At 43.0% G+C, this 21,960-nt stretch overlaps 1 protein-coding gene across 1 annotated transcript in view; it reads left to right on the top strand.

The window, feature by feature from the left end:
* Window positions 1–290: 290 nt before the first annotated feature.
* LOC104460302 (lethal(3)malignant brain tumor-like protein 3) overlaps window positions 291–21,960 on the top strand; it is a 29,009-nt gene continuing 7,339 nt past the window's right edge. The window contains exons 1-17 of the mRNA XM_010077964.1: window positions 291–352; window positions 927–1,035; window positions 2,439–2,496; window positions 3,556–3,644; window positions 4,880–4,984; window positions 5,618–5,753; window positions 6,252–6,343; window positions 7,309–7,460; window positions 9,022–9,098; window positions 10,504–10,589; window positions 14,299–14,409; window positions 15,586–15,700; window positions 15,822–15,921; window positions 16,738–16,917; window positions 18,260–18,391; window positions 18,790–18,851; window positions 21,130–21,296. Of these exons, the coding sequence (XP_010076266.1) occupies window positions 291–352; window positions 927–1,035; window positions 2,439–2,496; window positions 3,556–3,644; window positions 4,880–4,984; window positions 5,618–5,753; window positions 6,252–6,343; window positions 7,309–7,460; window positions 9,022–9,098; window positions 10,504–10,589; window positions 14,299–14,409; window positions 15,586–15,700; window positions 15,822–15,921; window positions 16,738–16,917; window positions 18,260–18,391; window positions 18,790–18,851; window positions 21,130–21,296 (1,833 nt within the window). The remainder of the gene's footprint in view (window positions 353–926; window positions 1,036–2,438; window positions 2,497–3,555; window positions 3,645–4,879; window positions 4,985–5,617; window positions 5,754–6,251; window positions 6,344–7,308; window positions 7,461–9,021; window positions 9,099–10,503; window positions 10,590–14,298; window positions 14,410–15,585; window positions 15,701–15,821; window positions 15,922–16,737; window positions 16,918–18,259; window positions 18,392–18,789; window positions 18,852–21,129; window positions 21,297–21,960) is intronic.

Genomic DNA, 21,960 nt, shown 5'->3' on the forward strand with positions numbered 1-21,960 from the left:
TATAGCCTTGAGATTATATCCTCCTTTTTCACTTTTACAGGGGGCAGGGTTTCTCCAAAATTAAAATATTACCAATAAAAGGGGTTTTTCATTAATGAGGTGGTACACTCTTAATACTTACCGCACAATGGGATACTGAGCGTCACTTACTGAAAGTTTGTAAAGGACTTTGACAAAACTAATTGCATGAAAGGTGTTTTAAGATTTTAATTTAATAGTTGTCTTTTTTCTTTGCTTCTACAGTGCCCACAAAATACGTGCCCTGCTCCGATTTCCAGACCTCTGAGCCAATGGATTGCTTTGAGAACGGAAAGTTTGGGACTCAAACAGGCTCCCAGCAGCACAGGGACAGGTAAAGAAACCCCAGGTTGTTTAAAAATGTTTAAAGATAATATTGTGTTAGAGAAAAGCGTTGCTGTGAGTAGAATGAAATCCTCAGAGCAAGCCTTACTGTGGCAGGGCTGAAGCAGAGCCACCTGCACGGCTCTGCTGATGACCTTCCTGCTGCCCTTGAGGCTCCTGTGCCTGGCAGAGCAGAGCTCCTCTCTAGAGCTCCATCTCCATTGTGGAAATGCTGGTTTTGTGCTTGATGCCTTGGTTCCCCGTCCTACTACAAGGATGATAGCTTAACTTTCTGTAGAGTTGTAAAAAGGCTAAATTAAAAACGAGCTGCTTTGGTGGGGGGGGATATGCCAGTGCTTTGGAGTGATTTTAAAAGTATGTATCCTGCAAACACAGTTCACTTCTTTAGGTTCTCAGCCCAGGCATCCTCATTCTTCTACAGAGGTACAGAGACACTGGGAGTACTACAGGAATATTGTTGCACTTTTAATTTGATTTTTATTTCAATTCTGGATGTTTAGTGATACCAGAGACATTCTAGGTGATTGCAGAAACAGGGGAAATAATAGATATCTCAATACCAGCAGTGGCTGTCAGGTGAATGAGGCTGAGAGACCTGTCAAACGTCTCCGAAGGAAGAGAAGACTGCTTCTGGAGTCTGAGGATGATGATGAAAATGCAGATGAGGATGAGGTAAATGTGGCTGCATGTATTTTCTTTAAAGAGAACAGTGAAGAGTGGGGAGCATTCTGTGTCTCAGATTTCACTGTGCAATGCAGAGTGAGCTGATGGAGGTGGTTCTGTACCGTTGAGCATGCTCTGGGTCTGATCCAGATTTACATCGGTAATGAGAGCGTCTGTTCTGGAGTCTGGGGAGTCATATGGGTGAATAGCTCACGTGAACTCAAAGTCAGGATTTCAGATTGTAACTTTATAGGTGTAGTTAGAGCCCTGTGCACCGAGTGTATTTCACAGTAATAAAACACATGCCTCCAAAAACACTTTACCGACAATCAAGTGCTATTATGTGATTTTGAAGATTAGTGTCGAACGGCAGAGTTTGATTGCTTTTCATTGTGTACCTGTGTGTACGCTCACTACACTGCTAGAAACCTTTATTAATGGCAGGTGAACAGAAGTACCTCAGCCCTGACCTGGTCGTTTTTTAACTTTCATTAAGCATCTTGCTCCCTTGAGAGACCCTTTGTTTTGCAAGCCTGCACTCTGCTACCATGTGCGTAGCGTCTCAGGCCCGAACCACTTTATTTATATCCACATATGGGGTGGGTGTTTGTTGGTAATGCAAGCTGAAACTTCTGATGGCACGAGCAGTTCGACTCGTCTTGTTGCTCAGCTTTTCTCTGTGATGTGTGCAAGATGTTTTGAAGTCCATACATTTTCAGAAGTACTTGCATTCTGGCTCTTCCCCCTTCTCCTCCTCCTCCTCATTTGAAACTGCCCCTGTGTCTCTTCTGGGGCATGTTTGGCAGGCAGCTTTGCATTTCAGGTTTGCCTTTTTTGGTTCTCTGAAAAGTTACATTGGGTGAGTTAACATGAGTTTAAAAACCTCACAGAAGAAATGTGAATGGCAGTTGGCCTCGCATGACCACATTTTCTGGGGTGTTCATCTATGACAGTAGTTACTTGAAGCTTTTGCTTCCTTCAGGGCTTCATAGATGATTTTTTTTCTGTATCCATTCCCTGGCATAGATGGACATAAGAACCTCTGAAAGGAACAGGAAAATGGAGCATTACAGTGAGGTTGCTTACGTGAGCAGTAAATCCTGCATTGCAGAAAGCAAATCCTGTGTATTGCAACAGAGATTTTGGTGCTGCTTTTCAGTGGCCATATTCAAATGAATTGGAGTAGCATATATTAAATAATTTGTAAAGCGCTCTGGGATACTGCAGGATCAAAGTTATATACGTAATGTACCCTACTAATGTTCTTGCAGAGTTATTGAAAAGAAAATGATGCTAGCTAATAGTCCTGTTAGTTACATGTTACATCCTTGTTGTACCTGCATTGTGAGATGATCAAAGAGGGAGGAACAAAACAGTATTGCTAAACTTTTTTTTAACATATCTGTGTCTAGGAGAAGAATAAATCAAATAATATGAAAAGCCGCAGAAACAGTAAACCAATAAAACAAGGTGAGCTAAGCTCATAGTCTCTTTTCTTTAATGTTTATAGATTTTTTTTAGTAGCTATTATAAAATGAATAATAGTAAACAGAATAGGAGAGGACAGTAGAGCTCATTTCACATTCAGAACAGCTTGTTAGGTACATAACCCTCTTACCACAGTCAGCTTCTGAAATGTATTAGCCAGAGTATACTGGATTTGCCTGCGTGAGGGGCACGGTGTAGAGGAGCTGGAAGGAGACAGCCTGATCCAAAGCTCACTGGAGACAATGAGAATCTTTTTTCCATTGACTTCGGAGAGCTTCATACCCACAGACTACAAATGTTAAACAGAAAATAAGTTGTAAGCAACATGTTTGATTGTAGACTATTGGTTAGATTTTTTACATACCTCAAAGGAGCTAGCATATGTAAACTGGGGGGGACATTTTTAATATGGATTTAAAATGTAGTTTTCTGTGTGTATGACTGTGATCCTACTAGAATGAATCCAAGCCCCTACGCAAGTTGTTGTTTTCATCATCTGTGTGCTGGTAGCTGCCTCTCTAGTAGATGCATTCTGGTATTAGCAGGTTATAAATGTATGTGTATATATATATGTATATAAAAATATCTTGTAAGCTGAACAAAAATTTACTTGTTTTTTCATTTGTTTTGTTTTAGGTTTATTTCAGCTGCAATTATATGCCTCTCTGTGCTGTCTTTTAGTTTATATCTAACCCCTTATTCCTCTGTGAAATATCAGGAGAAGGAATTATTTCCCAGAATTTTAAGTTATTACATCTTGTCCAAACTTTATAGTGGCAACTTTCCATGGGCAGCTTGCCAGCAATCCGAGTGCCACAGTTCATTTGACCTGTGATATAACACATTTGTTTTTTTTAATGAGAAATGAGCACAGTTTTCCTACTGCTGGAATTCACACCTTGCTCAAAAGTTGGGTAACACTGCCTCCTTTGGGGTACAACAGCAAAACAGCGTTGGCCTGTACGTGGGAGGAGAAGAGAGGGCAGAGCGGGAGGCAGCAGAGAGAAACATTCATTTTTCTCTTTGTTTTTGATTGCTTAGTTGTTCCTGCAAAGAAGAAGGTATGGAACTGGGTTTCCTACTTAGAAGAGGAACGGATGCCAGCTGCTCCCCTAAAACTGTTCAGAGAGGTTGGCAGCTTTTTCAGCTCTCTTGCTATGTTTTTCTCAGGCAACATCATGGAATTTACTAACTCAGTAGTAGGATTGGAGACAACCCCCGAGCCAGCGGTTCCATTTATGAGTTGTTTCGGTGCAAGCAGGCAGTAAAACCCCCACATGTTTGTTTCCAGCCCTGAAGCACAGTGGAAACAAGCATCTGCTCTGTGAATCTCATCCCAAACCAGGGTGTAAAAAATGCTGGTTAAATCTCACTCAGAAATAAACAACGGCTGTTCCGCGCTGCTTTGGGTAGCTCTGGATAGAGGGGCTGTTAGGCAATCTCCCAGCAGCGTTGGAGAGGGACAGCGTAATGACTTTCATGTGTCCTGCGCTTCGTCTGTGGTTGTACAACACCCCTTCCAGCCTTCCTCTGTAGAAAACCGCGGCGGTTAGCTCCATGAGTGTTGTAGACTGTCTCGATGAGGAGTGACTGTTCGAGGGAGGGTGGAAGTTGTGTTCGTTTGTAGTCTGATGCTCTGAAGGTGGGAGAGGATGAGTTGAGCCTCGGTGAAGCTGCTTCTGCACTCCAGTGCCCCAGCCCACGTTAAAAGTTCAACTCCCAGTGAGCTCTAAAAAGCCAAGGGAAGGGAAGTCAGGTAACTGCAGGGGATGCAAAAAGCCATTTGCAATTCCAGTTCAAATTTCTCCTTAAGCCTTTAACTAGACTTCAAAAGTTTAATTTGGATTAAGACTGCAAATAAATGAAAAACACAAATTTTTCTGGAATGACTGTGTAAGTGGGCTCCAGATCCAACCTGCCTTGTCCCTTGTACCATTTGAAGATGAGAAGTTACCTTTTGGAAAGCCTGGACTGCTGACCTCCTGTGATACAGGCAAAATGATTTTAGCTTGCCTGGCTCTTTGTTTCTGTCAGCCCTCCTACACTGGGCTGTGAAAGGGATTATTTTGTGTTTGAATAGAGCTCATTTCTGTGTCCTCTGAAAGATCTGTTCATAGCTAATTGCACCGGGCTCGGTGTTTTTAAGAGATTAATTAGAATAACAAGTAAATCAGAAATGTGGTGATCATGCCATTATTGATCTCTGTACCTGCGCCTGTCTGTTCAAGCAGCAATCACTTAGTGATGGAATTTTCTTCTCTGAGATGAAAATTTGAAGCCTTCAGTATATCTGATGACTGCTCTGCAATAGTTTTTGTCTTTAGAAATTCAAAATAAATATTTCCTTCTTCCCCTCCCCTCACAGTATCAGTCATTCCCCCAAGGCCGAAATGGATTTAAAGTCGGAATGAAATTGGAAGGGCTGGATCCTGAACACCCCTCTCGATTTTGTGTTCTCACAGTGGCTGAGGTAGTTGCTCTTCCTATCTTTGATTCCAAAAGTCCTGTGTACATTTAGGATTTTTTTCAATAAAAAGTAGAAACATAAGAATAATACTACTTTAGTTAATGAATGGTTAGGAGGAGTTCAAGGGGACACTGAAGGAATAGTGTTATGTGGTTACGGTTCTATACCTGAAGTATTACTGTCAAATTTTTGCAATTGTAGCTCACAATAGTAAAACTATTAATTGCATGTAATGAATAAACATGAACAGTCCAGTTAGGCCCTAAGACTTAATATAAGCAAGTCAAAATGTTTTTATGCTTCTTCAGTTCTGTGAAATCTGTGTTGATCTGGTATCGACATAAACGTTCTCTCCATACTTCAGATACTGCTGCACAGCAATATGTGCCTGAGTATGGAACGGGAGACCAGTGAAGTTACACTGACCAATTTTATTTTCACCTTTTTGAAGTGAGGAAAGAGGACTGTGGAAGCTGGGAGACATAAATGAGGAAAAATTAGAAAACTAGACTTTTGAGAAATAAATGAAATCTTAAATTTACTTTTATCTGTAAATCCAAATACAGAAGGAGTGTTTGGTGTTTTTCTTTAGCTTCTTTATAACCCTTTATGATAATCCGAGCTCCCTCATTATAGGTACAAGGGTACAGAATGCGATTACACTTTGATGGTTATCCAGAGGGCTATGACTTCTGGGTTAATGCTGATTCCTCAGACATCCATCCTGTTGGCTGGTGTGAAAAAACAAGTCATAAGCTGCTCCCTCCTAAAGGTATGAAAAAAAACTAGAATGGTGTACAAGAAACCATAATTTCTACTAAGAACTAGTTGCCTGGCTCTGCGTGTTTCATTTTTAGTATGATTTCATTGTGGAACTTGTTTCTGAGCAGCTTAAAGGGAAGAGGTGTAACTAAGATAGTGAACCACAAAAGAACAAAACAGCTTCCTTTTGATATTCCCAAAGATTGATGTTGTTAGTCAAATTAGAAACTCTTTATTGGATGAGCGGGTAAAGCAGGGTGTCTCTTTGTGATTCAGAACTTGCTGCTTTCCTGCATTCAATTTCCTAGAAACATTTGAAGGTTGAGATTAATGATTGGACATTACACTGAAAAAGAGAGAGAGATGTTTTAGCTGAAATGCATAACCCCTGAAGATTGTAGAAGGGCAGTTATCATGCAAAGTTCATATTCTTCCCAGATAATTTCCATTTCTGAAAAACCAATCTCAATGTAACGGGGTAAAACAATCTCTTTATCGCTCTTCCTAGGTTTCAAGGAGGGAGAATTTAATTGGAGTTCCTATTTGAAGAATTGCAAGGCTCAAGCAGCTCCAAAAGGCCTTTTTAAGAGCCTCAACAGTGTAAGTGGTGATATCGAATACACGATGTCTCAAATAGGTCTGATGCTAAGTGAGTTTTGACCAGAATATTTACGTGTTTCTAATGTGCTCGTGTCAGAGGTACAGCCATGGTACAATCAGATGCAAGCTGTTTCCTGCTGTGATTTATTTCTAAGACGGGAAACTAGTACAATTTTTCTTCCTTCCCCCAGTCAGTGGCTTTCCAGAGAGGGAATTTGTATTTCCCTTCCTCCTTAATACTGGAAGAAAAGATTTACTCTACCATTTGTTAAATATATTACAACAGTCTGTTTTGCTGTGTCCCTACAGTCAAGATATTTGTGTCACTTTCCTCTGATTTAATAATTTCCAAAATAATTTCTGGTTTCCACCAGCATGCTCATGTGCACCATGGGATTCATTATGAGGCTGTGGATCTTGAGCATTTTTCATCCTTCACCCACTGTTGCTTTGTTTTCGGTTGTTAGCCTCAGTTCCTGTATAACACTCACTTCCATTTTGTGTCACTCAGATGACACACAGTCCGTGGTCTGGTGGATTTGACGCTGCAGATGGACAGAGCGCTGACTTCAGTAGGATCAGGGCCTAACCGCAGCTCTGCGCTGCTTCTGAGTCAAGTATTTTCCTTGAAGACTCTCAAACTTTTCCACTAATAAGACAGGACCTGCAATCCTCACGCTTATCCTCAGCTGATATTCTGCACTACAAGGCGTGTGCATCTTAACCTTTCAGTCTGAACCTGGAGATTCTGTTATTCAAGCTACATCAGCTCTTTTTTAGAAATAGTAACAATCATTGCCACAACCCAAGGAAATCTTGTCTGTAGACTTCTTGCTAGAAACTATAGTGTGTTTTGGTCTGTGGGTTTTGGGTTTGCAACCTGCAACAAATGAGTTTATGAGGGTAAGTTAAATAGCCTGACTAGAACATGGCTGATTTCCCTTTCCTGATATCCTGTTCCTCAGCCTGTCACACCCTCTGGTTTTCGTCTGGGAATGAAACTCGAGGCAGTGGACAAGAAGAATCCGTCGCTGATGTGTGTCGCAACCATCACGGACATGGTGGATAACCGCCTGCTAATCCATTTCGACAGCTGGGATGAGAGTTATGACTACTGGTAATGAGATTCTGTTTCTAATATATGTCTGCAGGTAGACTGTGGTTTATTTCGCTCTCCCATGAAGGGTAATATCTAATATTTAAAATGTAGTCACTAAAGTTGGGATCTTAAATCAGTTTTCAAGCATCTGAATAATTACTTTGGGTTTTTACAAAGTGCCAGTTGCCCAGTAGCTTCCCCTGGTGTGTGAGTGCTGGTCAGTTGGCTCAGAGCAAGACCAGCGGAGTTAGCTTGAACTGCCTGCAGAGCACTCGAGGTAAGAAGCGTTCGAGGTAATGCAGCTGGCTGACCTGCGGCAGCTCTGGGAATGTTCATGTTATCCATTCCTCTGGCAGAGCTAAAGGAAGAGTAATCTCCACTAGTGACACCACCTGGGATTAGTAACATCCTTTCCTCCAGGGCTCATAGGGGGTGTTGGCATGTCTCTGCAAACTTAAACTTAGTACATATGGTACTAAAGTCAGTAAAAATCTCTTCTGTGTGAGTTGGCTAAGGCCCTTTGAAAATAAAAATGATTGCCAACATTTAAGCTTTTAAGTCCTGACTTGTATTGCAGTTCTTCTGCATCTGAGAACCTTGATCCCCTGGCCTCATGCTGGGGCCAGGTGGAATATTCGTCAAGGAAACATTTTCTGTCTTTGGTCCATGTTTTCCAACCTACATGAATGGAGCAACTTTCTTTGAGTTTGTCTGTGAAAGCAGCACAAGGCACACGCTTATCAGAACAGCACTGATTCAATCAGTGTTCTGTGTGCTCTCCCCCATCTCCTTTTGTGTGTTTTTTTCAGAATAGGCACCTCTTTGGTGGTACGTTGGTCTTTTCTTTCATTGCCATAAATACATCATGCAGAGCTTTGTAACACCGCTGTTTCCATTTGCAGGACTTCAGATCTCGTTCTTTTACCATTTCAGCCCGTGAACCTTTGTTTTCATGCCACGTTTTGTTTGGAATTTGAAAATTTTAATGGGAAACACAAGCAAACAAAGCTTCAAAGTGCAGCTTGGATGAAAACACACAGGTTTCTTCCTAGATCTGAAAGACTGCTTTGGTCCCTTCCTCGGAGCAGATGTGACAAAAGGGGCCCATCGCCTCTTTCAGGGATTCAGAATATCTAAACATTCAATAAAATTGGGAACCAGGCAAAATACCACTAGGTTCAGCTAGAATGAATGGATAACGTGCAGTTCTTGGCAAAGACCATGTTCTGGTTAGGGACGAGGGTTTGTTTTTTGTTTCTTTGCTTCCTTTGCATTTTAGCTTGGATGATTTATGTCCAGGCTGAGCTGTGGTTTGTATGGTCCATGTGGTGGAGGCCTTTTGTTGTTTTTTTAAAGCACCGGACATTCTTCTTTGTATTTCCCTATCTTTTGGGGCAGCTTGAACGCCTTGAAAACTTGGCATTATAAAATCTAACGAGGTAATGCTTGTCTTTTCACCATGATCACACCCACTGAAAGCATCTGCTAACCCAGTAAAAGCATATCAGACAGCATTTGAAATTCTGCTTTTCTTTTTGCTTTAAAATTGACTGGTGCCAACTTTCCCACTTTGGTTCAGGTGTGAAGCTAGCAGCCCATATATCCGTCCTGTTGGCTACTGCCAAGAAACTGGAACCCCACTGACAACACCACCTGGTATGTTGAAAGTGAGACTTATTTTCTGCCTCAGTCAAAAAATCTGCAAGCTTTATCTTCCACATAATTACATATTTGCAAGTTACAGGTTCCATTCAATACTCTTTTTCTCTGCTGACTGAACAATATTATCGTTCATACTTTTTGCCACTGCGTTTTATTTTGTTTCATACCTATTTCAAAAAATGGAATGGTGTTTGGAAATTTGTAATTGAATTTGATTTCAGAAGGGAAAGAACTTTGAAGTATTTGCAGCATTTCCTTTAAGGTCAGCTGGAAGAAAGAGGAATCGGTATCATGATTTCATAGATAAGATGGAATTTCTGGAAATTAAAGAGTAGCTGAAGCCACATCTCTCTCTGCTGCGCTGGAATTCAGTAAATGAAGAGAATGTTGGCAAATGAAAAAGGACAGAACCTACAGGAAAATCAATGTTGTTTTCAGGCTTTGGAAGTGCTCATTCACCTTAAAATAACAAAGAAAAAAATGATGTCTGCTAGATTGACAGCCCTGGTGCCAGAATTTCTGTAATTATTGGGTATGGAGTTTAGTAGAGTAGGTGGCACTGCAAGGTCCCTCTGCGTTGAAGGAATTGGCCTCTGTGCCTTTGCTGCAGATGCAGAAGGGGTTGTAAACGCTTGCTCTTCAGTGTCACCACATCTGTTCCTGCTCCTGGAACGTGCAGCAAGGCTGTGGCGTGCGGCTCCCCGACTCATACCACGATCGCCTGTGCCCCCAGCAGAACTGCAGTCAATTCTGGTTTCTGTGCTGTGAGAACGACGTGCAGCAATTTGCAGACTGTCCTGTGTGTTTAGTCATTGCGCCCTCCTGCCAAAAGGAAACAATACTGAGGCTAAAAAATACTGAAATAGGAAGGGAAAAAAAGTAGTGCAGTTTCTTCAATGTAACTGCCAGGGAGAGACATCCCATTGTTTTTAGAATAGCACACCCATGTGTGTGGCTGAGATGATGGTCACGGCGATGGAACCTTTTATCTCCAGACTGCTGGTTTTACTCAGCTATGGGTGAGTAGGTAGCAGGAGACAAGAAGTTTCTACAATCTTGCAGGCACTCACACATAGAACAGTTAATAAAATAGGAAATTAATTTAGTGATGCTGTCACACATCAGAGAATCCTCCAACTAGCTCTTAATTGACAACTTTCTCTAGAGAATAAGCATTGATTAAGCTGTACAGAAATGAACTCTTCAGGCTTTTCAGGTCAGGGTTAAAGCCCTGTGTAGAAACCAGGGAAACTTGCAGTGCTGCTGTGTAAATAAACAGTCCGCTTCCCAGTGCCATCCATTGTAAGTGCTAAATTAACATAATAGCTGTTTTTTCTGTTGTTTGTAACAATAAATGTGGGGTTTTCTTCCTTAAATGTTAATTCTCTGTTTTTTTCAGGATACAAGGATTCCAAAGCCTTCTCATGGGAGAAGTACTTGGAAGAAACTAATTCCCAGGCAGCCCCAGCGAGAGCATTCAAACTGGTGAATATTTTTGATTGTCCTAGATCAGGAGGGAGGGGAGACCGCTGTTATCCACCCTTTCTTGCTAGATGCTTTATTTGGTGCTTCACCATGTCTGTGGCAAGAGGGTGAAACTGGGTTTTTTGCTTTGAGATCATCTCTCACTGCTGCTGAAACAAAACATACACTGGACTACAAGATTTTTCTTTAAAAAGTGCCATCAAAAGCTGTCTTGGAAAGGATTTTTGACTAAACATCTTCAGTTGCTCCATTAGCAGATTTAAGTGAAGAGCCTCCAGTCCCCACAGATATTGTAGCTTTCAGATGGATGTGTGAAGGGCAGCACCTTGCCTTGGAGAGGGCCTGGAGAGGAGGAAGAGCTGATCCTCTGCTGGTTGAACAGACTTTCCAGACTCTCCCTTCATGGGGGTCAGAAGTGGATATCGCTGGCCTGCAACTGGGGCTGTTCGGTGGGGACGGGAGGAAGGAGTGGGCTGTGTGTCTGTGTTTGAGGGGGAATGAGAAGTGTGCAGTTCCTCTATCAAGTGTCGCCTCCTCATGAAGTTTTAAAAACTTCTCTAAGATAGTTTCACTTGCAGTTGTGCAAATCCTTCTTCCCCTGGTTGGTGAGGTTGGAATTAAGGTAGAGCAAGAAGTTCCCATCAAGAGCTTCCATGTTCTAATAAAGATCTTGGTTCTTTTAGGGAGGAGCCAGCCAGCTGTGCCCCCCACAGGAATAGGTATACTGACAGGTGATAGAGGCTCTCCCAAACTCCTGGGTAAAGAGTAGGAAAGAAGGTACTCCTAGGAGTAAGGTCATCCTGCAGAGTAAATCTGAAGATGGTTCTCTCAACCTTGGGAGCCTGAGGTTTTGTTTCTTACATTGGAGTTCAGTGCATTTATTTGGAAGCTCACTGTGAGCAGAAACAAAACAAAAGGGCTTTAAAATAACTTCATTAAAAAACCTCCGTACTTTAAAGTTGATTTTTTTTTCATCTTAGCAGTTTCTTCCACACTGCTGGCTCACCTTGCTAAACTTTGCAATATGTTTCAAAACTTTCCTGTGCCATTTTGACACTTGTCCTGATTCTTTGGATGAAGTTAGCGCTGCAGGTTAATACCTGCTGCCCTCTTGTATATTCTGTTGGTAAGCTCTTTGGGACTGAGGAGGAAAAGCAATCAGGGAGGCCTCAGATAAGGGAGGTAAAAATCCAGCCAGACAAGTTAGATAATTGATAGATTTCAGCAGGTGTCCATTTGAAGTCCTTGGAGGTTGCAAGGTGGATGTCAGGGGGTAGGAAGAGGCTGGTTTTGCTTCCTTAGAGAACTGTGAGGCTACAGCTGGAGTTATCTGCAGCACAGCTGAACCCCAAAACATCCCTTGGATTAAAGTTTGCCGGAGTTGGGCCGACAGCATCTTCCATCGTGCAGCACAGCCTGTGAAGCACCTGGGAGCTGGTGTGCAGGATAGTGAGTGAAGCTTTTCTGTAGGATACATTTGTTGCCCCCAGTGTGGGCTCAGCCTTTTTTGGAGCCACGCTTGCAAAATCCCAACAGTGCTGGAAAACGGGAACCTTCAGAATGCAAGAGTGAAAGAATGCTGCAATTGGTCTTCTGCACAATAGGGGAACAATAGAAGTAGTTTTGTAGAGACAAATATTAGGGAAAAAACTTTTCATGATAAAAAATAAAACAGGGGAGTGCGACCTCCTTAAACCTCCCAGTCTAAAGTCCTCAGCAACCTGTCATTATGGCATTGTTTCTGCAGATTTTTGGAATATAAAATGTCTTGAGAAATGTCACCCAAAGATAACAGGGCTTTGCTCAGGACAGGGAGCCTTTTCAGCACTGGGTGATACCTTTTTTTGTATTTTGCCAAAATGGAGTGTCTTTCCAAGGGGTATGAGCTGCCTTGTCTACCTCTTCTCCTGTTTTGTGCACATCTCTGCAGCCATTGTTTTGCTCTTTCAGGTGTCTGGCTTTGAGAGAATAGTAGAAGGACCAATTCTGGCTCTTGTGAAACTCCAGAATATAAATTAGTGTCCAAGACTGTGTTTCGAAAATGAGACGGGGGAAAAAAAAAAAGGCATTTGATATATCAACAGTTAATAGAATTCTTTCAAGATCAAACCTCATTATTTTTCTGGCTTGGTTGGTCTGAAGTGCAAATACATGGCAGAGTAATTGATTTTTTTTTTATTATTATTATTATCATTCCAGCTAGCAATTACAGGAAATCAGTACATAAAAATATGGGTTGAGAGCCAGAACAGGCATTTCTCACTGAATTAGTTTTTAACAGTTTTCAAGAGCTCTCTTCTGTAGGCTGGAGACACTGGTCATCAGCACAAATAGCAGATCTTGTCTCTGGATTTCTGCCTTCTCCTCCATCCAAAAACGCAGGAGGAGACAGCTTGGTTGTCAGCATCACTATTTCAAGCCCGTTATCTTGGGCTGTCAATTCAAAAACATTAATGAGCTATTGCCAAAAAGGCAGCAGCCCTTCAACAAGGCTTGAACAAATAGCCTGGCTCATCTTCTGGGCAGGGATTTCTTCTCCAGCACCCAGGCTCCTTCCTCAGCGAAGACACACAGGGTTGGCTGGTGCAGTAAGACACTCTTACAGCTAAAAGTAGTTTACATTGGCTGGCTTCTGGGGTGTCGTGTGGCTGAAAGCCTGTGAATGAACATGTGTGTCCAGGTGAAAAGACCAAAGAGAAACCTGAGGTTTGGAGTCTGTACTCCCCTGAGCTCGGAGGTGGACCTCCTTCCCTGCCCCCAGCGACTGGCAGTGAGAAGGATAAGGAAGACTGTGAGGGAAGAGTGATTATAATAATCTTTTCATTAACCTGATGTTGTTCAAAGAGATGATTTATCATCCCTTGCGAAAATCCTGACCTTTGTTTGCAAAAGTGAAGAAGGACGTGTTCTGAGTGAGTACCCAGTGCTCCATAACCCCCAGCTGAGGAGGTCAGAGGAGGAATTTGCAGTCAGTCATTTAAAGATAAATGGAAAAATTGGTAAACGCTGTCTGTTACTCAGAGGTTTACTGCAAAGGGCACGCATCAGGTCAAAGGACATTCTGGAGTTTTTACAAAGCAGTTTGAGCCACTGGGGTTTGAGAGAAAGGGTAAGTCAGCACCTGCAGATGGGAGACTGCGTCGGCTGGAGCTGCTCTCGAGTCCCAGCACCGCAGTTCCTGGCAGTCATCATTAGCAGGCAGATGCAGTTGTCACAAGAAGTAGGTGGTACCCTGCTTGATGAAGGGAACTCTGTCATATCCAGATGCCGAGAAGGATGTCACATAGCATAGCAAAGAGATGTGTCATGCAGTGGTGTGGTTCAGGTGCGAGACAGTGGTGCACTGGCCACTGTCCTTGTCACCTGTGAGATATCTCTCTGCTGTGTTTGGGAGCTTTGCTGTCAGACTGTGGGGTCTGTGTGGTGGAGCTCGTGGCACTATCTGCCCTTTTGCCCTGGCTGTGAAATGCTCTTCTGCACTGAGAAAGCTCAGACTTCTTCTTGAGTAGTTTTGGGCTGCTGACAGACAGCTTAATCCTCTAGGAAACTCTGATTTTAAACTCTGAAGCAGCCTGCTGGGTGAGATCAGGGGCCAAAGCTGCAAAGGCACTTAAATGGTAGACAAAAACTTTGGCACATTTTATTCAGAGCAGGTGACTGGCTCTGAACGCCCAGACTTCTTAACATTCTGCTTACTCCTCCTTTACAGCGTCCTGCTCACGGATTCCAAGTTAATATGAAGTTAGAGGCTGTGGACAGAAGAAATCCCATCTTGATAAGAGTGGCAACAATAGTTGACAAAGACGACCATCGCATTAAGGTATGACCTTGCTTCAAAGAGCCCTTGTGCTGAGGAATAGAGTGATTGGCAGGACAGAAAAACCACCCTTTTAGTACGAGGAGCAGCAAACAAACGCCTTGCAGATGATCTCGCCTGCAGGCCTGCCCAACTGGAAATGATTTCTGGTGTTTTGTCCTGTTCAAATTTGATGGAATTGCCTGGTATTGTTAGTTACTGTTTTAGTGTAACTATTTTTAAATAATATTTGACAGCATGATTTTCCATCTCTTAGTGGTTTCTGTGGGATCTGTGCGACTGAAGGCAGCAGTAATGTTCTGTTGGTGGGAAGCTACCTGACAATTATGTTTTCCTAGGATATGTTAAAGAGAACCCAAAGCAAATTAAACTCTGGCACGTATAGGAAGAGGCTTCATTCTCCAGTAGGAATTTGTTACATAAATGCATTTTAACTAATTATTTTCACGTTAATACATTGTCAGAAAGATCCGGTGTGCTTTGGTGTCTGAGAGATTAAATATCAGCCACCTAAAGTGGAGGCTGCACTGGTGGAGGCTTCTCGGCCACAGGTCTCCTTCCCAAAGGGTGATTATATGGGCAGAAGTAGAGTTCGCTCTCCATCAGCCATTTGATTCTCAGTTTCATCACTCTGTTTGCAAGCAAAAGTCAAGTTCTGCCAATATTTAGTAGTAGCATGATGCTCAGTTCATACATTTGAAACTACCACATACGCAGCCCAGGAGCCTTCGAGCTGCAGTGATCCTTTGTGTTAACCTGACCTTGATCTGAGCTAACTATTACTAGTCCCTTCATCCAGAAGAAGATTCTGCAAAACTCACCGAACTTGTTGGCTTTTATAATGTTTTGGGATCCTCAGGAAACAAAACAATAAAATAAGCAATTCTGTTTGCACAGATTTACTCTTTGGAGTATGGAGTGTGCCGGAGCACCCCATGGTCTGTGCTTTCTTGCAGACCCTGTGGTTTGTGTCACCAGAGTCTGGTTGTTCTGTGAAACATAGACACAGGGGTCAGGAAAACAAATGGTTACGCTGAGCACAAAGGACAATTGCGCTTGTCTGAAAGAGTGAATGAATCAGCCCCAAGCTGAGCAAGGTGAAGCAAAGGGGGAAGTTGAAATAAAAGCTGAGTCATGTCCTTAACTGTATCTGTCACTGAGACTGTGAGCTTCTTTCAGATACATTTTGATGGTTGGGACCATAATTACGATTTCTGGGTCGATGCAGACAGCCCTGATGTTCATCCAGTAGGCTGGTGTGCAAAAACTGGACATGCTTTGGAAGTCCCTCTAGGTAAAGTAGATGACATCATGTTGTAATATTGAATCATTTTCCTAAGTGCAGCCTGCTCTTTGGATGCAGGAAGCATTTTTCAAATCTGTTTAACTTTTTTTTTTTTTTTCCTTCTTACCAGGTGCTGTTGGTCCAGTGGGAACAGTGGCACAAGCGTGTCCTACTCCAGGCTGCCACGGTATCGGTCATGTCAGGGGACCACGATACGGAACACATTATACGTATGTATACGAGATCTTCTAAGGGTTCTGCTGACTGCTGTCCATAATAATAATGCAGCAACAAGCACCTGCACTGCACTGAAATGATCTCAGGGTGTTTATTCTGGAGATGGTTATAGCTGCAATTGCAGCTCCCTCTTGTGTCTAAATGTGCTGTTTCATCATAAATTCTGTTTATACCGGTATAATCATTATAACTGCAATGCAATCCAACACAGATTAATTCACTCCAATTTCGACATTCCAGCATTACTGAAGGATTTTTTTTTTTGTAAAATAATATACCCAAGAAGAGCATGCAATAAGGCAGTTAAAGAGGGAGAGAGTGTGGGTAGGTTATTAAAGAGTGAGGAGAGCTAGCTCATTTTTTGTGCTCTGCCTTTTGATTTCCTATGTGCTCTTGGAAAAGGAAGGTTTTTCTTGATTAAACACTTTTAAAGAGCAAGAAAACAATCTCAGATGGGAGGTCTGAAGATCTAGTAGTATATAATGTGGCAAGGGCTTTGAACTTTTCAGAGTGTTTCATTACTCCCTTATGTCATGAAATATTGTTCAGATAAACTGGTTATAGAGGAAGAGCTCTTCTTGTCTTAGGGTGACTCTTTAAAAACATGACTTTGTTTTCTGATTCTGCCATGTAGTCCCCTGCTTTCTCGCACCTAGAGCTGGGTAATAACATCTCCTGGAGTGTTTCTGGCCTCACTTTTTCTGGGTTTGTTGATGGATATGTCTACCTGAGGCTGGTGAGACTGTATGATTTGAAAACATGCATTGTCATCTCTCTCCTCTCTTTTTTTGTCTTTTTTTCTAACACAGGTTAATTGGCTGCCCATATTCTGATGTGAACCTCAACAGAGAAAACTTGTTACAGGACCGCCTGAGCGGGGAGAGACCCTCTGCGAGCAATAGCATGCAGAAAGCCAAGAGGCTGGAGACCCCTGCCCCATTTCTGCTGGGAGCAGGAGAGTCTTCTCAGGAGGACTCTCCACAATCCAGGTAAGCCAAACCCTTTTCTTTGGGGAGCAGAACCATTTTACAAGGCTAAAAAGCCCAGGAATTGGCAGAGACGCAGCAGAGAGTTGAGTTCATCTGTCTGTAATATTGACCCATGCCCCAGACACTCTTAACACAGAGCAGTGCACTTTTATACCCTCATATGTCTTAATAGGTTTCTTGATTCCTTAATCCTGCTGCTCTGGTCACATTCCAACAAAGGAAATTGCATTCTGTCTCCATAAATTTTTTCCTTGCTGTTTCAATTTAAAATATATTCTTTTTGTTTCGTTTCCTGTCCTAAAACTGTCAAGCAAGGTTATTTTGGACTATTAAACTGTAACTGCAATCCACCCCGGAGTCTGCTGTGTTACACTGGTAGGCGTAATGACTATATCTGTATCACTTGGCAAACAAGTTCAGCTCCTTCAGATATTTTATTTTCTTACATGAAAATCTTGGAATTGCATATCACTGGAGCAAACTTAGTCCATGGACTACAGGAGGCAGTTAAAATATGTCATGGGACAGGCCTGGACGTGAAGGCTTTTATTATTGTCACCTTTAGTCTGTACAAATCCAGTCTCATTGGGGCAAACTCCAGCAATACTTTTGGTCTTTGTTGTATATGAAGGCTTCTATACATTTTAAAGTTCTGCTTAGTTTTACAACATTTTCAAGATATATTTGGCCAGAAAAAAGGAATCATTCTCTCCCCTCTCCGCCATACATGGCCAAAGTTTGCCCCCTGCCATCCCAGAAACGTGCAAAAATCTCAATTTGCTAATCTCAGCACCAGAATTTATAGCATTTAAATGGTACTGTTATCGTAAAGCTCTCTTGGGAGCTTTGGGATTCTCCCAGCATAATGGCATTCTAAAACTGTAATATATTTCTATTCTTCTAAGTATTTGATTTCCTGATAGTGAGAGGCCTGAATTCAGTATGCAGATCTGATAACACCCTGCTGCTTGCCCTTCCTTGGGCAACTGCGTAGCTCAGTTTATCCATCAGACTCAGTCATGGAGACTCTTAAGTGTTATCTGAAGGTATCAAGATTCAAAAATCTTAAATCTCTCATGCTTCAGTGGATTTCTTGTAGCTGCTGGGATCAGAGCCTCAGTCCACAGGGGCTGATTTATTTCATGTAATCTCTCTCAATCCACGCTGAAGAGTAAAAAAGCACTTTGTACTGCGCCGGTAATGATGATAGGGGAGAGGAAAGCTTCTGCCACTAGATGGTAGTTGTTGCTCCTGCTTGCAGGGAGCAGCCAGCTTTGCTCTCCTGTGGGAAAAGGGAACAGAGAATGTCAGCTTAGTTACTATCATTTATCTCTCTTTCCAGAAAATCTGCACAAGACAGTGAAAAGTCGTGTCAAAGCAGTGTTCACAGTCCGTTGGAACAGTCTGAAAACAACCAAGAGAGAGACTGGGTAGAAGAGGATTCCTCCACAGACATCAAAGCCAAACCAAAAAAGTAAATCAGATTTTTGTGATGGATTTCCAGGCAATAACAGTTGTGTCTCTTGATGCTGCTGCTCTATGTGAAATACCGATGTAAATCATAACTTGGAACAGCCCCGTTTGATCAAAGATTTGCAGCAGAGGGTTACAGAATGACATGGTAAATCTCCTCCTCTCCTCCCATTATTTTGGGCCCTCTCTTTCCTGCAGTAAACCCAAATCTGAGTTGTAGCCATGAATTTAATAGCACAGTCCTTAGCTTAGAGAGAGGAACCAGGGACGGAGCAGTGCTATTGCTTACTTTAAGAGGGAAAAGTTTTTGGTTCCTATAAATCCCATTAATCTCTGTATAGAGAAGAAGTTATATCAATTTGTGTATCGTTTGAAATGTTTTGTAATTGATGCTTTCAGGCTTGGGTGCTCTCACGCCTATATAAACTTCCAGCTGGTGAAACAGGAGAGCAATGGGAAAGGTTGGTTAAATTTTATTTCTCTTCTGTGTGTGTGTGCATATATGTGCAATATTCCGCAGTCACAAGGAGCATTTAAAACTTTACAGCTTTTTTGTCTTTGTTTCCACAGTCAAGAGAAAGCACACACTGGAGGTGATGGTAATTCTAGTCTTTCTTCCTTTAAAATGAGGAGGAAGGGTAAAATTACTCAGAAGTAAGAGGTTTAATACTTTTAATCCTAGCAGATAGCTTAAATTCCATCACCTTCTTCCTCTAGACCCCACTGGGTATTCAGAAACACAATTAGAATCGTTTTGGGTAGTGACTAAATTTTTTAAGGATCTCCTAAGGATGAAAAAGAAAAGGAAAAGTTAAATGGAAAATGGAAAAACAGCGCCTTTTTTTTTTTTCCCCTGGTACATGGCAGGTTAAGTTTTAAGAGAAGCTTTCCGATATCACTTTAGCAAACCATATGCTTAACTTTCAGATTTACTATAAAAAGCCATTTCAGAGAACTGAGCTGACCAGGCTTTTAGGAGGATTTAACATGGTAATAAGTCTCCAATCAAAAATAGCTAAGCAGACACAAACTGGGACAGGTGCCTAGCTTTTTTTTTTTTTTTTAATACTCATTTTTACCTAGTGCTGACTTCTGCAGTCAGAGCTGGAGAAGTCTGCCAGCTCTGAGCTGCAGTTGCAGCTGGCAGGGAAAGCTGTCTGCTCTCCCTTCTCATTCACCTTTAACAGAATGATGGCAATCAATGGGGGGAAATTCGGCAATAATCCACTGACCTGTAATTTCATGATTACCCAGAGCTTTCATCCTGTCCATATTTAAACTATTAGAACACTGCTTCCTTCTCAGAGGGAAAATAATTTCTTTAGATGGTGGTTGGGATGCTTACCCCTGAGGATTGCAGCTTAGTGAAGGAAAGGAGACAGTGCTAGCAGCAGTGCCCCCCCAGCAGGGACGTGGCAGTACATAAAACCGTGGGCACAAATAGGACCTCTGGTGACAGGGAGGTGGGGACAAAGCCAGCTGCTGCCCCTGCCACCAGGGAGGCAGGTGAGGAGTAGGTGACAGCCCTCCCAGGAGCAGTGTCCTGTGCCTTGTTGTTACCAGGAGGATCAGCTCCTGAACTGAGCAGTTCTTAATCACACTTTATTTTTTTAAATCCTTCTTCTTTGATGTCATTATTAGAAATAGAGACCTGTATTTGACTCTGTCCCACACCTTTAGGAGGTGGAGAGGAGGTAAGGTGACACAGCTGGGGACAGGGGAGTGACCTTTCACTAGGTGAGGCTCTACCTCCAGCGCTGCTTTCACTGTGGCTGGTGAGGAGCAGGTGAAACATGGAAATTTGCTTTTACTTTATGAAGCTGTTTTCCTTTCTGCTTTACATGTAGCAGCTGGCGCACCCCGCAGATCCTTACACACATCCTACTAACACCCGTTTGTGCTAACACTGAGCAAACCCGGCAGAAGTGAGCGGCAGCCGCACAGCGCTGGGCACGTCGAACCTTTCTGAAAGCCGGAACAAAACGGAAATTTTGTACAGTTGCCACGGGATGGCGCCGGGCAGCCTGCACACCCTGCACACAGCCTGGCAGGGTGGGGGGCGAGGGGACAGCACCCGTTAACTGCTGTAAATATCTCCCATCTTGTTTCCATCCTCTGCTTTGCTTCCTGTTGTATAACCAGGCAAGTCCCCGTAGGACCATGACTCTGCACTATTCAAGTGATCTCATTAGGGAGGGGTGATTTATTCCTTTTTTTTTTTTTTTTTTGATTTTTCAAGCTTCAGTCACTTGACACATGAGGAGGGAGTTGCTGTCTGGAGGTAAGGGCAGCGCTCCTGGCCGGGGGAGTCTCCTGGAGAGGCGGGAGCCCAGGCCATCAGCTGGCACGCATAGCTGTCTTCCTGAGCTGCCTACAGCTGGGAGCTGGAACGGTGCCATTAGTTTCCAGACGAAGATGCTGTTACCAGAACTCCTCCACCTTGTCAATAAAATGCTGCAAACATCTTCTCTGTTAGCAGCATGACATCATTTTCCAGGGAAGAAGCTAATGATAAAGCCTCCAGTCTGGCAATCTTATCTTATCTGTTGGTTTTTTTTTTTTCTTTCTCTGGAGGGTGGGAGGAATGCCCTGAAAGCTCAGCGTGCCCTGCAGTAGCCGTGCCTGGATGTCTGCTCACCCTGCCTTGCTTTTCCCTCCAGAGCGTGACCCTTCCTCCTGCTTTGTTGTAATTGCTCCTGCTTGAAGCCCCTCTCTGACTGGTCTCGTTTCCTTTTCCAGACCCTGATTTGGATCTCCAGCAGGCCCTCCACCAGTCCATCTTCATGCCTTCCCTGGCCTCTAACCCGACCCACCGCCTCCATCTCTGCTGGGAGCAGCACTGCAGGCTCTTGCCAGAGGTCTCGGGCCTCACAGCCAGACACGTGGCCAAATGGACTGTGGAAGAGGTGAGTTACCTGCTCCCTGCTCTCTGGGGGTGCAGGAATGACAGAGCCCCCCTCTTCTGGACTGCTCCTTGGAAGACATCTTTATTTTCTTTCCTTTCCTAGGCAATGCTTTTCTGTTTGCTTTGCATATGCCATAGCTGACTCAGCAAGAAGTTATACCCAAGTCCCTTTATAAGGGAGGGGATGGATCCCTCTTAACCCTCTGGTGTCCACAGCTTATTTCCCTGAATAGTATTCCCTCTCTTTCTTTGTTTATTTACCCCTTGATCTTTTAGTCCTTGGGCCTGAAACGTGATTCTGAGAGCAGATTCCATTTCTCTCTGATCTCCCTCCCCCTCTCCTCTGACTTTGCTGCTGGTTCACTTTTATGTCGCAGATAATTCCAAACTGCACCGTGCATGCCCACTCCTCCTGCGTCTCCCTGCCTGATTCCCCTGGAACAAAACTGCCCCCAGCCTGACCTGATTTCTGACAGAGGTGGCTGTGCAGCTGGGGATGTGTCTCTGCAGTCCTAGCTCTTAGATGTCTCCGGTAATTAGGTGGCGTGTGAAAAAGCCGGTATTTTTTGTGTGCTGAGTAGTTGGTTTTTGCCTCCATGCCTTGGGCATAAATAATAGTTGTATCTCCGCTCGGGAAGTGGTGACAGTTTGGATCCTGGCGCTTA

This window comes from Pterocles gutturalis, unplaced genomic scaffold, assembly GCF_000699245.1.
Source record: "Pterocles gutturalis isolate BGI_N339 unplaced genomic scaffold, ASM69924v1 scaffold21113, whole genome shotgun sequence".
NCBI lineage: Eukaryota > Metazoa > Chordata > Aves > Pterocliformes > Pteroclidae > Pterocles > Pterocles gutturalis.